The sequence below is a fragment of the Diorhabda carinulata genome, chromosome 1 (genome assembly GCF_026250575.1).
Source record: "Diorhabda carinulata isolate Delta chromosome 1, icDioCari1.1, whole genome shotgun sequence".
Lineage (NCBI taxonomy): Eukaryota > Metazoa > Arthropoda > Insecta > Coleoptera > Chrysomelidae > Diorhabda > Diorhabda carinulata.
This window is the reverse complement of record NC_079460.1, coordinates 38,612,552-38,632,701: the sequence shown is the minus strand read 5'-3', so window position 1 is coordinate 38,632,701 and position 20,150 is coordinate 38,612,552. Positions and strand designations below refer to the sequence as shown.

Sequence of the window (20,150 nt, the reverse complement as noted above, 5' to 3'; positions counted from 1 at the left end):
TATTTGCCCAGGTAGCACTTTCAACAGCGGATCAGATTTTATTTGCAATTCTTGATGTAATTCACGTCAAAATCAATTTTATATTAAGTCCCAAAATTTTTCACATAATTATTTTTTTAGAATAAATATTAAGAATGACTTAAACTACTTAATCACAATCATACGTCAAAAACTACTCAAACGCCACGAAGTAAAAGTGTATGAAAATGAAACATCCCAACTACCTTCGATGTTAACGAGTAGAAGAGTATTGCTTTTAGACAAAAATATACATATATATACATAAACTGCAAATACAGCGGCTAAATCCACATAAAAGTCTGCATCAATAAGAAATGAAAAATATTATTGGAAACCCATGTGTGAATGATTTAGAATCAACTGGCAGGAGCAAAAATGTATGAAAATATATTAATATCGATATTTATGCCATAGTTTCAAATAAGGTATCTAATGGTTATCACCTAAAGCATATTTATAGAAGGCATACGCTGGTAAAGAATCAAAAATACCAGTTGGGTAGAGACTAATTAGAACCATCAACGTTGACAGAAAATTTGCTGAAAAAATGTATCTGACACATATTTTTTTTTAAAAACGTGTACGAAACAAAATTGTAAGTAAACACACTATAAAGAATATTGATATGTGTGACTGATGGAATCCGAGAGAGCTTCAATGTATTAATCTCATTTTACCTTAAACGTCAAAGAAACTATAAAATTCTCGAACAACTTTTGTTTCTACCTATTTTAGCATCACGACCATAAATCAAATAAAGATGAAGAAATATGAAATGAAATCAAATAAGGTACTCTTTCTGTTCTCCATAATTGGAAAACTTGAATAAATATCGATCGAGCTATCAACAATAAACAAAAAATATAATAAAATATAATTTGAAAACTATAAGTATGTTGTAAATGCTTAGGTGAATATATCGTTATATATCATTATATTTATCAAAAGGAATACAATTATTGCGGAATACTGAATACTGGTATCAGTACAAAATGCTCTAGTAAATACTGTAAATAGTTCCACAAATCATGGCACTCCATGTGTGAACATTTTGAACTGCATTTTGACAACCACATACTTTCCTTAAAGGATCTAAAGAAAAGTGAAGCTGAATTTTCAGCATGTGTTACTAAGTTTTCGTAAAGGCAAGAGTAAACCGAGTTAGCGAAAGGATGACAATAGACACTTGGATCAGATGGATCTGAGAATATCGCCATCGGTTCCCAATCTTTAAAATCAGAGGTAAATTCTCACAAAACCAAAATAATATCTTCATTATTAACTGATCTGTATGATTACAACAGTAACTAAGGAATTAAACACATCAACTACACATACATGTAAATTATTTTTATTGCTTCTCTGGAAAATATATTGTAGTTTAACAAAAGTCATTCTTACATATTTTCGTCTTCTATTATGTAGATAAATGTATAATGGAATTGCAAATAATCCGAGCTAAAAACGTTTCCCGATTTTCCAGCATTGTCCCCAAATCCAAATTTATTGTGCCAAGTTTAAAAGTGTCACGTGACATATTTAGTTAAGCTTGTATATTTGTAAATAGGCTAAAATACCAAAATGCATATATTATACAAGGATTTGGCAATTATTATATTTTCATAATAATTGTCAACTGACATTTTTTAAGTGTTTCAAGTTTTATGGTTAGATTTTGCCAAAAAAATTATTTAACCCCTACATCGCCATCGCGTTGAATTAAAATGGGGACGTGTAGTTTGCAATAAGCTCAAAATGAATGTATATGAAAAATATACTGGAAAATCACCTCCCACTTCTTTTTCCTTTTAACCTATAACTACAGAAAATTTACAGTAATTTTTTCAATGAAATTTTGTACCTATATCAAATAATATAACATTGAATCGTCCTGTCAAATTGCACATATATAGGAAATATAACGTTCTTGAAAAAGAACATTGATAAATTGAAAAAAAGAAAAAGTCTTTCTCAGTTCCTCACTTTCTGCACTATAGATACGAAATTGATTGAATGAATTCCAATATTCAAAACAACATTTTTTACATAAGACATTAGCAAAAAGGCAACTTAACTATGCAATTATCATCTACAACCTTTATGAATTTCAGAAACCTTTTTATCAATATGCCAAATGCATTTTTACATTCATCTCATTTTAAATACTTATAAAAATATTAATATATATATATATATATATATATATATATATATATATATATATATATATATATATATATAAATATTTCTCTTCTGTTTCAAGATTTGTTTTTTTTAAATAATTTTTTATCTTTCTTATAAAAAATTATTAAAAGTAAAAGAAGTAAACTAATATATATATATATATATATATATATATATATATATATATATATATTTATATATACATATTAAAAAATGAAATATTAAGTTTTCTGTATTTCTGTAGTTCTATGGTAGAAATATGCGACAACATGCTTATTTTGAAATAACTATAAAAAACGTTCCCCCCTACCTGTACCTGAAATTCAAAATTTAACTCCATCTTTAAAAAATTAAAATGAATCAATGCGGCTGTGACCTCCTCATTCAACATTTAGAATACCTATAAATTAGCTGTAAGATCAACTGTTAAAAATACCTAATCGAACACCATCGGAACCCAAATCAAAAAAATATATTTATACAATTAATTATTCAAAAGTAATTTTTGAAAATTTTGCTTGCAACCGCTTTGATTTTTGAACATGTTAAAAAATTGTATAAAACCTTCGGCAGATCTACATATTTTTAAACATTAAATTACTCAACGTGAAATTACAACAAATAGCTCCGCAATTGGGTTATTTTAAAGGTGAGTTGTATTCTCAATTTCTTATAAATAAATGGTCACTAGCTAAGCTGAAAGTTTTACCAGAATAATCTTTCAGTGTACTCAAACCAATGGATTCCGAATGGAAACATTTAGTTTTTTTTATTTATTAATATGTAGATAAAAGCTACTTAACTTCTTTGTGAGTAACTTTGGAATTGAAAAACTTCTATAAAAAAGATTATGAACAAGCTTTTGATTTAACCTACATGTTATTTTAATTTTGAGAAACCAATTTCTTGATGTTTCGAATATAAATGTTAATGATCATTCAAAGATGTTCTCAAATGTTTGCTAATTTCTCATACAAAATTTCCCTTTCAGCCCATAATTAAAAGTAAGTAGAAACTACATAGGTACTTTGATTACAAGTATCAGTGTTGAAGAGTTAAATTAATTAACTTTAAACAATGTCGACCCATATAAATAACTCAAAATATGTTTCTATATTGTTTTAGTACCTACTTTTATATTTATATACCATTTATAATTTTTTGTCAACATCCACAAAAATGTAGATCTGCTAACAGGTGTGTTATGTAATGGTTATAATTCTATATTATTCTCAATATGGAAAATGTGCTCATTTTATATCAGTAATAATACAATTTTCAACATTTAATCAATGTCAATAAATGTAGCTCAATTTTTTCTATATTTTCTTTCGGAGTAATATATTTAGAATCTCATGACTATGACATTTATACAGTGTATATGGTGTGTTCATCTGAATATTTTTATTGCAATTGTATTTTCTTTGTAAAACATTTGAAAAATACATCAAAGTCGTAGACAATCTGTGGAAAAACAGGGTGAGTCACAAAACAACAAAAATGTTTAGGGAATAATCTAGTAAATAGTAAGTACAAGTGTTTCTTTCAAAACTGTCGATAAGCTGAAATCAACAAGTAGGTATGCTTTATTACACATTCTACTATGTATTGTTCAGATACCTCGCAAATAATAAAAAAACATCAAAGATCACCTACACAAGTCTGTTCTTAAAATATTTGTTTCAAAATACGTAGCTCCTTGAATTTATATCCACCTTTAAGTAGATCTAACACTTTCACGTAACAAACATACCAAAATATTTTAGAAGTTGCAGATGTTAATGCCTGTAAATGTATACATGGTTCTAGAACTGCATTACTTCAACAGCAAGTCAATATAAGATGAGAACTGTAACTACTGTACTTTTTAGATTGTTTTTTTTTCACAGCAAATCAATTCCAAAAATATAATAACCTAAAAAAATTGAGTAGTATCGAGGTCTAGCGACTACATCACATAGTTTAGACTTTCTTAGGTTTTTACTCCTTTAAAATACTCACAATAATTTGTGATCTTCCTGTGAACTTTCCTTTGTTATAAAGCAAAAGTATATGTTTAAGGACAAACCAAAAAACCACAAAATGTGATTTATACATATCCAAAATGCACATTATGCGAAAATATCAGTAAAAAATACATTGATATCAGCATACTTGACAGTTTTAATATCCATTATATAATAACCGTCACTTTACGTCACCCTGTATATTAAAATATAAGTGCAATAAAAGTGAAACTTAGGTAAAGATGCGTTTCAATATACTGAGTTTCTATACTCAAATTAATCTGATAAGAATTGTTTTATTGTTTAAAATATTTATTGTTAAATTCTGTCCAATAAATCTTTCCAAAAGTATGTTCAAAAGTGTATATGTATATACCTGTATTATTGTATGCACAATAAAATATGGCGTTGTAATTTAACATTGTTTTATTCACTAACCATATTATTTCTACTACAAATTCTTTACACATTTAATCAATATGTCTACAGTCTGAACATTTACAAAATAGTATTCTGGTGTGAATCTAAGATAATACAATAAAGGATTGAACTTAATCCATCTTTAATCTAATTACCTAACCTATTCAACTTTTCTGAAAAACCCTTAAAAACAATTATTATGTAGTTAATAATAAAATAACAAAGGAACTAGACCATTTTACATGTACCGACAACTTTCAACAATTTGTATGTATGGAACTATGTATCTGCGGAAACATCATGAGAACTCTAATGGATGGGTTAACTATAAACCCATATCACATCTGGTAAGAAAAAAATTGAGGAGTGATTTTCATACCCCATACCAACTTTTGAACAAACAATAGATATACAAACACAAGTTAGATATACATAATAAAATTATAAAGAATTTGCAAAATATTTGAAAGATAGACTGGAACAAAGATAGGTTCAATAGAAATAATGACAACATTGTAAAATAAATTTTTATTAACAAAACATGTACAGATACAAAAATAGTTATAACAATAAAATAAATCAAAATATAACTTAAAAAAATAAATAATAGTTGAGAATTTTTACATATCAAATAACATTTTCAAATCTTGTAATGTTAATTTATTTCTATTGACTTGAACAGATCCAGTTAACATCGAATTAGCAATTTCTAATTTCTTTACTTGTAAATCCAAAATTCTTTTTTCAATAGTATCTGTCGCCATTAATTTGTACACAAATACTGGTTTCAATTGACCAACCCTGTAAATTCGATCCTGCGCCTGGTTTTCTAATTGTGGATTCCAATGGAGATCCAATAGAAACAAATGATTTGCTCCAACTAAGTTTAAACCAACTCCCCCAGCAGTTAAAGACAATAATAATATCCGAATTTTGTCTTTGGGGTCATTGAACCTAAAAAATCAATTATTAACATATATTGATAGATATGTATACAGTATCTGATTGATTTTAAAAAATTTGATTAAAACGTTAAGCTAAGTTTTAAAAATTAAAATCAGTACTATAGTAGTATAATATAAACGCTAAATTAATATACCTGTCAACCATAGTCATCCTTTTGATAACAGGAACACTGCCATCTAACTGTTCAAAATGTATATGCTCCTCTTTTAAGTGGTACCCAATGAGATTCAGAAATGAAGGCCATTGTGACACTATCACAGCTTTATCGTTATTGGACAAGACATCATTTTTTAGAATTTTTATGGCCATTTTTATTTTGCTACTCATATTAGTCTTACAGAATATAGGATCAGAAGGATGTAAAACGTTTTTCACAACATCTCTCAAAGCTGAACCTTCTTCTGCAGATGCTCCTGAATCTGATGTTCTGTTAGGTTCATCTTCTTGTTTATCATCAATAGTTAAACTGAAAAACAGATACAGATACTTACTTATGCAAAATCTCTAAATTATTCCAATCTATTCTAACTTACTTGTTCAGTTGGTCAAGAAAGTCCATAGCTCCAGCATTATCTGACTGACTGTCATCATCTCCCAAAAATTCCATATTCTCATCAAGCATACTCGTTATAAGAGAAGGATGATTGCAAACTTGCCTTAATCGAAGAAGTAAAACTAAAATCTCATGTTGTTTTATGTCCTTCAATTTATTCAGTCTTAATAATTTTTGTCTCATTGTAAAATATTCCTGGTTAGGTGTAGATTCTGGAGTTTCTTCATACTCTCTGGCATCCTGATTTCTTTCAGCTCTTTGATGTAAAAATTGGGCAAAAAGTGTACGAGAAAATATTAATATTTTGCTATAAACACTTCGTTCACTCTTAGTTAAATCAACAGGTACAACTTTATGTTTGCGTTCTGGCATACTATTCAATAGTCCCTTTTCAATTAGTTCAGGTTTTGTTCTTCTTAACATAAGGGACGATATGACCTGCAAAGGTTAATTAAAAGAATAAAAGTTTGAAATTTTCTTCTTAAATTTGTTTATATAGAAATTTGGGATACACAAAATATTTTATATTTTTTATTAATTTAACTACAAATACAAACCATATGTAAGCGTTCAGTCCCTCCAGTAGTTTTATCTCCAACCCATCTCTTCCATACAACTAAATCATCAAATGGTGAACATCTTAAAAATTTTAACAATGCATACATATCCAATTCTTTATTCTGAATTGGAGTTCCAGTTAATGCCCATCTGGATATTCCAGTTAATCTACAAACAGCAGCAGATGTGAGAGATTTGTAATTTCTGACTTGATGAGCTTCATCTAAAATGATTCTTCTCCAATTTATTCTAAAAATAGCACCGTTTTTTTCGTTTTCATTATTAACAATACTGTATGTAGTTATTACTAAGTCATATTTGGTTAATATTTTTGGTTTTGTTTCTCTTTTTGGTCCATGGTAAAGTTCACAAGAGGCTAAGCCTCTCTTTGTCCTTCTCTCTAATTCTTCAGACCACTGGTTTAGAAGGCTAGCTGGACAGACCACTAATGTACCTCCCTTATATTGTTGTTTCTTATTTGGCTCTTGCTCTTGATTGTCTTCTTGATCAGAATGTTCCTCTTTCATTTCATTGCATTTCAACATTAGAGACAGCATGGTCAATGTTTTCCCAAGGCCCATGTCATCTGCTAAGATACCTCCAGAAGGTTTTTGTTTCTCACGCCACATAAGCCAAGAGAGTGCTCTAAGTTGATGTGGCATTAGATCTACTTTTAAACCTTTTGGAGGTTCAGCCAAGTCATTTTCTTTTGGACAAGATGCTAAAGAACCATGTAACTGTTGTAATCTATCGATTGTCAACGATTTTTGAGCATTATAGGTTGACATTGCTTTTCTTCCAAAAGTCTTTGGTTGAACTTTTACAGCTCCAGCCTCAATTTCCTTCCATGATGAGATTTGTGGCTCAGTCTGAGCTGATATTTTCATATTGGAAAGTATCTGTACTTCTTCTAAATGCTTTGCTTCTAATTCCACTTGTCTATTTTTTAAAGAAACGCCCTTATCCGGCAGAAACTCTAAATTAATACTTTCTATTAGATCTGCAGTTCTTTGTAATTCTGAACCTAATCTTTGTATCTTCTCTTCTTGTTGCTGATACTGCTCAGGAGAAACCTAAAACCAAAGTTTGCTTTTAGATAATGCATAATCATATCAGAAAAGTAATATGAAACTTTAGTTACTTGAATAATTAATTGAAATCATAAATTGGGAAAATTTAATATCAAAAATATTAGAGTCTAAGATGTTAATATTATTTATTAGTTTCATTGATATATCGATTTATCAACAGCAATGTTTCAAATAATCACATAAAAAAGGTATAGAGTAAACGTGAAAAACATACCTCTATACAATTTGTTATGTTTTTTTCTGCAGCTATTGGCCTCTTTTTCAATAATTCAGGAATTGTTGGCTGCCTACTATTCTTAATTGTATTAGTAATAGACCCATCACTCACATCAATTATATCACTTTCATCATCAGATATTATTATTTTGCTTACTGTCCTGGAAGTAGTGGCTTTTGGAGAATTGAATGATCTTTGTCTTTCAGTACTGAAATTATTATATGAATATCTTTCAAAATTTTAAAATAAATCATAAATTCTGATACAACTAATAAACTTTCACTTCAATACATATTACAATTAGTATTTTTTCTATAAAAAGAGAATGAGTCAATTTGTTATTAAGTATGAAAATTTAAATAATATTGATTTAGAAACATTCATGTTAATTACATTTACCCTAATGATTAATACTAAAGAACATGCTATCAAAGGTATAATTTATAGTACTTGCAATATCTACCTGGGAATCATTTCTTTCATATGCTTAATCTGCCTTGGTGTTTCTATTGATTTATTCAATATCCTTTTTCCTTCCTTATTTACTGGAGTGCCTGATGGGCTTCCAAAATCCATAATAGTACTACTTAATAACTTTTTTTGCTTAAAATCCTGAGATATCCTACATTTACTTGAAGGTCCAGCAGTATCAGTAGGTTTTTCATCTTCAGAAGATTCCGAATTATTTATACTTGTAGAGAAAATATCTTGCCTTATATTTATTCTGTTACCAATGAACTGTTTATCTTCAGAATCACTAGATATCACGTCATTTTCATTTGTTTTCTGTAGATCGATTGATGAGTCTACAGGATTTTCCTTAGTTGAACTAAAAAATATGTCTACTATACAGTAAGTTATAGAAAGGATAACCATGAAATGATGAAATAATTTTAGACATGTGGAAATCTTCATTATTTAAGATGTTGGAAATGTATTTATAAATGAGACAATGGTTGCTAATTATATTCTGTTTAGAGTGTTTATTTTATAGTGAGAAGTAACCTCATCTATTTCACAGATAAGCATGCTGCTTCCACTTTTAAGACAATAGTGAAAAATAGTATATTTCAGAGTTTTACCCCTTTATTTATATTTATGCCCCGTTAAGGCATAAATATATTCATAGAAAATATAATATTTCTAGAATACTTCGAAAGATTATGTTAAAATTTGATTCACTGATTCATAAGCAAGTTCATTTTCATAATAATATAAAAGAACAAAAACATTTAGATATAAACACAATTTTACATGATGTTTCCAATGGTGTTTACATCAACATTAGATGACATGAAACATAAAACAATTTTCCACATTGATAAACATAATTTAAAAGGTATAATTTATAGTAAATATATCATACATTTAACCTCTGGATGAGGAGGTTTGATACATGAACATATACTTTAAATTTTTTGTAAGAACAAAAATCTACAGCTGAATATATGGCTGGAGTGAATATGAAAAGATGACATCAAGTCTATAAAAATACTACCAGAATTACTACATTAACAGGACTCTAAATGGCACTGAATGGAATGTTATTGTCCAGAATAAAACAATACACATAAAACATTTGACACAAAATTAGATTTGTAGAGCCTATAAAAATATACCAGCACACATGAAATATTTTATCAATTTGTGAGAAGAAATTGAAAACATTTACCTATTTTCTGAATCTGAATCCAGGATTTTGTTCAAATTTTTAGATCGATGAACAATAAATATCGATTCATCACAATCAATATTTATTGGCAGGTTCCTATTTATGTGTGGAGTTTCTACACTGCTATCGTCAGATAGTATCAAATTTCTTTTATGTGAGTTAGAGGCATTTCCAGAGTTTAACAGTCCTTCATCATCTGAATCGGAAATAATACTTTTTGATAAAAAATTTTTTATATCCTCTTCACTATCTGATATGTAATCTTCGGATTCGTCATGATCATACATTTTATTAGCCATTGACTATTTAACCAAACTTCTTACAGTACTGAACAAAAACAAAGAATGTATATTCAATATGCGGATTTTGTTCACCTGTAATACAATCGTTTTTTGTTCAAATTTTTCGGGATAAAACACTTCAACCCCTTAAAAAATTTATATGAAATTCTTTTTCCGTTCAAGTATTTTTTCAAAAAAACTTTCAAACACTTGTCAAGTTGATTAACTTCAGATGTCACTTCCTTAACCGTTTTTATAACTGAAACAATAGGCAACTGGATATTCGTGGATTGATGTCTTAAGTGTTTAAGGGGATTTCATAGATAAATATTCACTAATTGTGCTTCCCTGAGTATGAATAGTAGCAGCATAGTTTCAAAGGTATAAAAACAGTACTTCTTACAGCATATCAATACAGAGATTAATTCTAAATTTAAAGTATATAATTTAAACCGTTGTTCACTGGTAATCTTTCTCATATAGAAAAGGCTACGTAAGGTGAGGCGGTCAATATTTGAGAAAACAACTTGGTTTTGTTGTTTATGGATAGAAACAGAGATCTTTCGAAAGGGCTCTCAGAAACTACGAGGAGTGTAGAGAGTGTTAATTCCATATATTTTCCTCATTATCTATACCCACGCAAAATTCCTTCGAAATAATTCTACCCCAATCGAAATTCCTTATCCTAAACGACCTCCTATGTTTTTCGACGAAAATTGTTAATAAATCTCCTTAAAATGGACCAGTTATCATTTAAAGAGGAACCCACCCCCATGTGAAATCTAAATGCTTCGCTACTTCAAAAACATTTCTTCAACAATTAGCCGTTCATTTGCCAAAATCACATATTCAAAAATTATAAAAAAATCATTGGATTCTAATATCCCCCGAAATAACAATGGTGAATCAAAAGTGGGAATCTAACAAAGTCAGTTTTCCAATTCACGGAAATTTTAATTCAGAACTTAATTCGGAGTGCGAAATGGGCATTGACCGTATTAAAATTAGCACTTCGAAAACTATCAAACTTTCAAATAGATCCAATTACTTTCCATAAAGTTTGATGCATTTAAACATATTCGAAGTACATTAGACATTCAAAAACAAAAAATTATCAATATTTCTCCTTCAATAATGTTCATATATTTTATTTGGACTAGTTTTGTATAATTGTAATTATTTTGTTCTGATCTGTAAGATTTATATAAGCAAGAAACTGAAGAAGAAACCAAGATCAAGAAATCCAAAATTTGGAACTTTAAAATTAAACAGATTTTTTGAATTTCTGTCTTAAAGGCGGATGAGTTATGGGAACATACAAAGAAACCTGAGAGGTAGATTTCTGAATCCTAAATTCATACAGATGTCTTTTTATTTTTACCTTTTTCAAATCTGTTGAGACTTGTAAAGTATCATTTTATTTTTAAAAAGTAGTTTTCAGTAAATACAATTTTAATTCTAATAAATTTTAACCAAATAAAAGATAACATTAATCCAATTAGATATGTAATTTTAACACAAAAGAACCTTGTTATTTATTAGCAATATTTTGATGTTTTTTTTGTATAAATATATTGAAGAATAATCGTAAATGATGAGAAATTATTGATGTATTTAAACTGCTTTTTTATAATTCTAATTACAAAGACTTACCTAATTCTCTTAAGCAGTGTTTAATTAAAGTGTCAGTTTAAATAAAACTAATCAATTCCTTGGTTCTCTCTCGATCTAGGAATGGTTCTTTTTGATCTACGATGTCTGAAGTAACAGAGGGAAAAAAGTTGGCAGATAAAAACTTGACTAATGCTTCATACCATAGGCGTGGTAGTGTTATTTTTTTATAAAATTAAAAATTATTTTTTACATTATTGGTAAAATGCCGTTTGATATATTTTGCATATATAGTTTTCAAGAAACAGTCTGGATTTTTAAAACTTCGTAATATGTACAAGATACAGAAAAGATGAAATTAAATATGAAAACTTGATTTAAAAAAAAGCAGGTTTCGTTATTATCAGAGTAATAAATAAAAGATCTTGGTTGTCATTGGAATCCTGGTGCTCTGCATTGTGACTAATTCCTTAACAATGAATTATTTTTGTTTGTAACTAATATACTATATCAGTAAATTATTGACTACAGCTGGTAAAATTGAGTTGAAAGTAGAGTTTGTGTACCAGATTGTTTATTCTTTTCTAGCCTCATCTTTATCCCAGCTCAAATAAAATCTTATGACTATCATTTTGGTAGCTGCGGAAACCAATTTCACCATGGCTTTTAGTGTTACCTTAACACGAGTAATACTAAATTTGACATATTTCATAGTTATAATTCTTATCACTGGACCATCATCAACTTGGAATGGAGCATGTTTATGGAACAAAGTCATGGATCACGAAAATGTTATTTGTTCTAACCAAATTGACGTCAACAATGGGTCTGAACTGATCTACTAATGCTATTTTGAACAATACTGGCAAATTCAAATTTTATTAATGGCGCGTAATATATATTATTTAGGGTGGTTCATACCACAGAACATGCCCTAAGAGGAAACACACTTATTTGTTATCTTAAAACATAAAGTAGTACTCTATGTTCTAAGTATGGAGGGTAGAGGTATCGAAAAGTGTCTGTTGAAAGGACGTAAAATAAGGTAGCAGGTGGAAGAATTTTAAAAAGAGCGCCACAAACTATTAGAGTAGGATAGTAAATTAAATTCTTTTTAAAAGTCATAACTATTTCCAAGAAATTATTAATATAAAAATTAATTCGAAAATTGTACATAAAATATGTAACAATAAATCAATTACTAAAAACGTTTTAATGAATAGATACTACATTGATGTAAGTATATTATTAATTATAATTTAAAATGAATAAACTTGGATTAATAATACATATTTTGTTCAATTGCTTCCCTACTTTTTTACCCAATATAAATAAATTTATTACATTATCAATTTCAGGAAGGGATAATCTGTTCCTTCAACATTTTTCTTTTATATACAATCGACTGTCCCAAACTCAAGCTTTAAAACCCCTTATGTATGCAAATGCCAATGCAATTACCAAAAATAAAGTAATAAATCGAGGAATGATCAAGTTTATATAAATATTATAAATCCTATAAATGTGCGGCGAGTTCTTTATAAACAGACCTTTATTCATTGCTTCAGTAGTTTAATTAAAAACTTATATATCGAATAATAAACACTGTTACTGTATCATCATTATATTAATCTTAATTAACTTGAAAGGAAACAGTGGGTGTAAACCTCCATATATGACCAGGAGAAATCAGTGAATTAACTTTAGAAGATGTTAGAGTTTCTGGAGCACAACATTGTATATCTAGTTTATAATGACCAGGTGTAAAAAATATTACATTGCACTCATGGTTAACTTTATCCTGGGGCTGTAACATTGCAAAAGATTTCCTAAAAAAATAAATATATCAGAATATGTTCTTACTTTAAATCAAATTAATAAGACAAAGATAATTAGTATTATGAAATACATCAATAAGAAACAAATTATAAAAGAATTTCAAATTAATTACTAAAGAGAAATTTACACCATATTAAACCATTAAGACTAAAGTTTTTTCAATATCTTGTATCATTTTTGTTAAAAAAGTTCTATTTTTTATCCTAATTAGTGGTGAAAAAATTGAACTGTTTTATATATAATAATGTTTACTTACTTAGTACAACCAGCTGTAGCTAACCTGGTATCCATTCTGTGATTCAATGTACCATTTTCATAATCTTGGTAAAACTGTATAGTCATTGAAACTTGATGTAAAGTCTTTTCTAAACTATTAACAACAGCTAGTTTCAATTCCAAGCATTCTCCAGCATTGCAAGTAACTTCTTCCTGCGCTTTTACTACATCACCATTTATTTTAACTTCTAAAAGTATATTTTTTTAGATATTTGAAAAATTATAACTTGGGACTCACCCCAATCGAGAGGTGACATTCTCACGATGTCCAACATTCTCGCAGGTAAGTGAATTCCTTTCAACGAAGCTACTCCTCTCGAATCCGAACCTAGTAAATGCCATTTTAAATTCACCAAATCTGTAATATGTTCTGAGCAAATTTTGTTGACATCAATGTCGTTTTTTGGGTCGACATGTTCGCCTGATTCTTGAAAAAGTCCCCTCAGTTTTGATAAAGGACATCTATCGATGGGAATTGGAACTCTGCAACTCTCTTGTCCCTCTATAAGCATTGTTTTAGAAGGAGTGTACTGTAGCTCCATCTCTTGACTTGTTAAATTCACAATGTCTAGCACAAGGTAAAATTGAGAATGCCTGAAAATCACCGTTTTTGGATATACATACAAACAATTATTTATAAGAGAAATGAAAATTTATATTTAATCTAACAATAAAGAATAAAAACTTCTAAGGAAACATTTTAGCTGCAAAACTAATTTTGTATTATGATACTGGCAATTTTAGCATTCACCTTCACCCAAAGACGATCACTTACGTTTCGGCAGGAAGAACATCCCAATTAGTAATCTGTAAAGATGGCAACATCTCTAGCATTAATAAAACCGAACATGATCGACAGTATTCAGCACTCAATCCCTCAGATCCACTGTATTTCAGTTTCAGCTGAGCTTCAATAAGTGAAGTAGATGGTTGTTGTTGGAAAATAGTTGTTAGACCAGCTACCAAACTCGAGTGACCAGAATTTGAGGAACGAATGCTTGAATTGAATCTGGATGGAAGGGACCCACCTACAAGTGAAGATTCTATAATTTAATAATTTATTGAAATTAATAAATCCAATGACAAATGAGTTGGAAAATCTCTTTGCTGATATTCAAACAGATTATACTGTTTACTAACAAATATTTTGTCATGTGTTTTGATAACCAACTTTTCTTCAGAGACTAAAGGAAAACTGTATTTTCAGTATCTAAAGATGATAATTTGGTTATTTAACATGTTTCCAGAAATGTAACTGTGAGTAATTGTGTAGTAGTAGTAAAAATCACACAACACTTTTATATCTAAGTTAGTATAATACCTGGCAACGAAGTGGACATACTGCTGAAAGGTCCACTACTCATGTCATGAGGAATGGTTGGAGAAATGGCGGCATTTGGTGCTAGAAATTTAGCAGCAGAATGTAAATACAATGGAAAAGTCACAGTAGCACCTGGAGAAATTGGTAATAGTTTCTTAATATCGTCGTTGTTCCAATAGAACATCTGATCCTGTAGAGATGTTTCTAGTATACTGTTAATCTCAACTTCTAACATATCTACTGGTACGTCACCGTTATTTTTTAAAGTAATAATACATTCAGAACTTTCTCCGTGGTATAAAGTGATCATCGCCGACGTAACAGTGTTTTCATCATGGAAATTAGAAAATGTAGAGCTTATAGGAAGTGAAGTTGACACCTACAAGAAAGAAAAATAGCAGAAAAGTAAAATTTACTGCAAGATATTCAACCTTCAGGTTAGAATTAAACGAAAAAAATAAAAATTACCTCTAATAATGGTAAAACTGGCACAACTTGTACTTTGTAATAGGGTAGGAAGTTCATACTGGAAGCCATATGACGTAGTCTACAGTTTGATTTTACACCTAAGGTATGAGTACTATAACCAGATAATTCTAGTTCTCCACTTTCTCGAGCCCAACCACTAAGTGTTAAAGAAGTTGGAACATCTGGTGGTAAAACAATTGTTTCTGGTATTGATTCAAACACTATACCTCCCGTCAACAATCTCATGTTAGATACTTTTAGTTCAAATGGTAATGGGTTAGTCAGTTTTAACTGTACTTCACATATTTCATTCTGTACCCACAGGAAATCTTAAAAATACAGTGTGATTAAATTTTAAAGAGTCACCTTCTAACTATGAATTTTGACTATACCAACTATTTCAACAAAATAAGATCCTAAATTTGTTCTGTATATATAGCTTTAAAATTTCTTACCTAGCTTGGTATTAGCTTGTCTCGATTTTCGATCTAAACTACCACCTCCAAAATGAATTGGAGTAAATAAAAACGGACCAGTATCTTGTTTATGATTTTCTATTCTTCTTGGTCTTAAATGTGGTTGAAGATCTTTAGGTGTAAAAGCAGCACATTTTGGAATGTCAGTGAGATTTGCAGGTGGTACTACTAAACCACTTTCAAGAACCAGAGGAACTGGAGAACCTTCACATTGGGCAGAGAGACTTTGTAATTGCACTGCTAGTTCTTTCTGTTCAGTACAACTGAAATTTCAAAAATATTCTCAATATATTCTAAAAAATTCAAAAATTGTCTTTACTATATGTAAATTGATACCTTAAATGTGTCCACATAGTTTGTAAAAGGAATGTCATATGTCGTGTTGCTAATGCTGAATGTCCAGTTCTTCTCGCAGCAACAACTAATTCCTAAATCATAAATAGTTTCAATTGTTACTAAAACATATACAATTTATTAAATACCTGCATAAGTTGAATTTGCAGAACAGGCCATCCTTGATCAACAGCCCTCATTTCAACAGGGTCTAAATTAAGATTGTGTCCAGGTAGACTTTGCAACATTAAAGCATAACAACGACCCCAGTTGGGGATTGTATTTTGAGGAGAGACATACCTAAAATATAATAAAAATAAAATTATGTCAATAACAATTCAAAAACTTACCTTGTAGCAGCCAATCTTAAACAAAATGCAGCTTTTCTACAAAACCCAATTTGAGAATATAAATCAGCTAATGTCTCAAATCTCTGAATTTTCTCCATTTCAGATAATTGTAAATTTATATAAACAACATTTTGTAAGAAGCTTGCGGCTTGTAAGGCATGATTTTGTTCTACAGTTATCCTTGCGGCTTTAAAGCTTGCCTCTGTTTCAATAATACCAGCATTCTGATACTTACTGTAATGAATAATAGCTTCTCTGTATCTTTTAGCAATATCCTCTGGTGCTAAAGTATTTGCAATCATTTTTTTAACACTTAACACAATTGATGGAGTAGTTTGGCTTGACTTGCGAGGTGATCCCTCTTGCAAACTGGCATTTCTATGTAGTGGAATATTTCTTTGCATATCTGGATATAAAACTAAAGCTGAAGCTGCACAAAGGCCTTCATAGGCTCCTCCAAGCCATAGCCAATCATTTACAGATTTTAAAATATCTACTGCTTGAACATAATAATTTAAACTTTCTGTTAATAGTCCGGTTTGTAAACACAGATCTCCAAGGTGTTTAATCATTCTCCCTAAAAAATATATCTTTATTTTTCTCAATGCATTGAAGATGGAAAACATATCTTCCTATGATACAACAAATATATTTTGAAGAACAAAGCAATTCTATAACAAGTGAAAAGTCTAGGGAGATCTATAACATGGCAATTATATTGCAAATAATCACAGTAAAACATTAATCAAAATATTTCTAGTATCAGTAAAAAATAATAAAATACCTGTACATCTTTTTTTATTATTTCTTGATTCCATATCCAAACCTACAAAATCTCTTTTTTCAAATGGAGCTAATAATAAACATACTCTTTCCAACTTTTCTCTGGATCTCTCAACTCTTTTAGAATCCAAAACCCAAAAAAGTGAGTTAATGAACTCATTCAACTGATTTTCTAAATCAGAACAAGCTGAAGTAATATCATAGAATAAAGCTCTGGTTTTGAAATTACTAGGTGTAGTGAATTTTTCTACGGGACAATCACTAGACTTATCACTATCTGCAGAACTACTAGATGTGGGATTGTCATCTATAGGAGATTCGGTATCTTTAGTTGGACCAAATAAAATGCATCTTGAATCAAAAAGAGTGGCATTGTACTTGACTTTTAAACTTTCATGCACTCTACATATTTCATTTAGTTCCTGTTGCGAATCATACTTCCCGAGAGATATAAGTCCCAATAAACGCCTATGCGTTTGAAAGTCCCCCCAATCATTATTTTCCACGGGGTGTTCTTTGATATAACGTATTAAAATATTTCTAACTGCTCCAGTCGAGTCAGTAATTCTAACGCTAGTAAGTTTATTAATACGTTCATAAAATTTGAAGAATATTTTAGGTTTTAACTGATTTCCTATGTGTTTAACAAGAACGAGAAGAGCAGCATGATCATGAGAGTACTGATCATAATCTGGGTGAGACATTTTTGGCTCACTTATACTACTTGATAATATATAACTTACTGATGAACGCATTTGAAAACTTTATATATTATTTTGTTATCAGTCACATGATTAAGCAGTAAATAGCTTAAAATGAAAATGACTTGTTCATGTTACATATTTTTGCTTTTCTATATGATGTTTTTGTTTTTACCATAAATTTGGATTGGACTATAACCTCCAATATTTTTTAATCTTCTTCTCTACTTTCAATAGTTTGCGTACTGTTACATTTGCCACGTCCTTTTGTCACAGGTAAGTCTGAATACTGCAATAGTAAAGTTCCTGTTAATCAATTTTATTTTATTTTTCCTTTACACTAAACCTTAGCATTACTTTTACATTTAATTCATTAGAAATGTTTTTATAAATATTTGAATGGCGAAGTGACTTTTGAGGTTAGTTAAAACAGCAGATATTTAATGTCACTTCAATAAAATAATTATACCGGAAAGGTTTAGAGATTTGTTGTAATTAATATTGTTAATAATATTAAAGTAAACGTTGACTTCATTTTCTAGTTTATAGAGCTCCCAAATTCGCACTCATCTGGACTACAAAAGAGTACCTACAGCAAAATAAACTTTATTAGTTTAGTAAGAACTCTTTTTTTTAAATAAAATATTTATTCGTTTCAGATACAAAGTGATCATTATTGCTGCAAATCCTGGGAAGGTAGATACTTTCATATTTAAAAATTTAACTTCCCTAAATTAATGGTTATATGCCATATAAAATATTAGAGCTCAAAACCTCTTCGTCTATTAATTAAGTCATCTTGAACTCAGTATTTCACTTACCATAAATTTGATTTGCCAAGTAGCATAGTTGTTACTAACGTTAAAAAGTAGATAAGTGGTTTACTACCAATTTATAGTGCTATAATGAAGTCTGTGTCTCCAGATGGAAGAATTAAAAAAGAAATTTTGGGAAAGGGTAAATGGGGACAAAAACCTGCTGAAAACAGTAGATGTACAGTTACAATAATGGATTATGCACCACTAAAAAACATTGTCAGTACTATTATTGTTATTGGAGATACAGATGGGGAGCTATGGAACTTGATAGATATATGTTTAGGCACTATGGATGTAGGAGAAAAATCTAAATTTTTCATATCACTACCAAATGAGGATATATCTCTAATCATATGTTTAGAGGAATTAGTTTTTGATGGTTATATTTATAAATGGGATGCAATTAAAAAGTTCAGTTTGGCCACTTATCATAAAGAAAAAGGAAATGATTTATTTAAATCTAATAGAAATAAAGAAGCAGCTTTAAGGTTTATAAAAGCTCTAAAAATACTTCATTCAATTCCTCTTGATGCAGAAGAACTACCAATCAGCGTAGAAAACTTACAAGTTTCAAATCTTATCAATTTGAAAGAGATTCTCTACAACAATTTATCTTCTTGTTATTTTAGAAATAGTCGTTGGCTCAAAGTAATCGACATTTCTCAAAAAGTATTGCTCTACAACTCAAATAATGTTAAGGCTTTGTATAAATTGGGTATTGCTTATAAAAACGATCGAAACTTTGAGAAATCATTTGAGGCTTTTTCCAAAGTGTTGAAATTGGAGCCAGATAATAAGGCATGTACTGAACATATGAATGTAGTTAAGAATGAATTAAGAAAGGCTGACATTAGGGTGAAAAGTATGGTTAAAAAAATGTTTTCTCATTGTTAGATGACTAGTATGTCATTGCATTAGTTATTAGTTGTAAATGTTTTGCTGTATTAATGTATTTTGCTATTAATTGTTAAATCGTAGTAAATAAATTTTCCATGAAAACAATCAATCTTTCATTATTCCATTTAATTATGTAGTTACCAACCTTATTTGGACAGTTAATTTTGATTTATGTAAGTAGACTTGTAATATTATTCTTATTTAAACGATTTTTGTTACTAATGATCATGGCCTATGGTGGAATACAAGGTACCATTGGGAATAGCTAGCAGTATTTTTTTAAAATAGATCCAAAGATTTAATTATTT

General features: G+C 29.3%; 3 protein-coding genes across 7 annotated transcripts; 1 reads left to right on the top strand and 2 right to left on the bottom strand.

Moving 5' to 3' along the window:
• Nucleotides 1-5,144: 5,144 nt before the first annotated feature.
• Nucleotides 5,145-11,774, bottom strand: LOC130898647 (transcription termination factor 2). 4 transcript variants are annotated; one of them, XM_057808097.1, is made up of 8 exons: nucleotides 11,623-11,762; nucleotides 9,689-10,015; nucleotides 8,480-8,845; nucleotides 8,014-8,224; nucleotides 6,708-7,781; nucleotides 6,131-6,588; nucleotides 5,731-6,063; nucleotides 5,145-5,585 (listed from the first exon to the last, which is right to left on the bottom strand). In XM_057808097.1, the coding sequence occupies exons 2-8, from the start codon at nucleotides 9,985-9,987 to the stop codon at nucleotides 5,252-5,254; spliced, it is 3,075 nt and encodes a 1,024-aa protein (XP_057664080.1). In that variant the 5' UTR covers nucleotides 9,988-10,015; nucleotides 11,623-11,762; the 3' UTR covers nucleotides 5,145-5,251. The 4 variants fall into 4 exon arrangements, with proteins under 4 accessions (XP_057664080.1, XP_057664071.1, XP_057664061.1 ...); XM_057808088.1 differs by having other exon boundaries at nucleotides 9,689-10,228; nucleotides 11,623-11,732; XM_057808078.1 differs by having other exon boundaries at nucleotides 9,689-10,062; nucleotides 11,623-11,732.
• Nucleotides 11,775-13,131: 1,357 nt separating this feature from the next.
• On the bottom strand, nucleotides 13,132-18,675 carry LOC130898615 (protein brunelleschi). 2 transcript variants are annotated; one of them, XM_057808035.1, is made up of 11 exons: nucleotides 17,428-18,675; nucleotides 16,644-17,220; nucleotides 16,443-16,593; nucleotides 16,297-16,388; nucleotides 15,940-16,223; nucleotides 15,485-15,813; nucleotides 15,017-15,395; nucleotides 14,471-14,723; nucleotides 13,934-14,289; nucleotides 13,676-13,883; nucleotides 13,132-13,409 (listed from the first exon to the last, which is right to left on the bottom strand). In XM_057808035.1, the coding sequence occupies exons 1-11, from the start codon at nucleotides 18,179-18,181 to the stop codon at nucleotides 13,214-13,216; spliced, it is 3,579 nt and encodes a 1,192-aa protein (XP_057664018.1). In that variant the 5' UTR covers nucleotides 18,182-18,675; the 3' UTR covers nucleotides 13,132-13,213. The 2 variants fall into 2 exon arrangements, with proteins under 2 accessions (XP_057664018.1, XP_057664025.1); XM_057808042.1 differs by having other exon boundaries at nucleotides 13,676-13,880.
• Nucleotides 18,205-19,947, top strand: LOC130898637 (peptidyl-prolyl cis-trans isomerase FKBP35-like). The gene is made up of 2 exons (XM_057808067.1): nucleotides 18,205-18,403; nucleotides 18,787-19,947. Exon 2 carries the CDS (start codon nucleotides 19,033-19,035, stop codon nucleotides 19,837-19,839), a length of 807 nt encoding a protein of 268 aa, XP_057664050.1. The 5' UTR covers nucleotides 18,205-18,403; nucleotides 18,787-19,032; the 3' UTR covers nucleotides 19,840-19,947.
• Nucleotides 19,948-20,150: the final 203 nt, after the last annotated feature.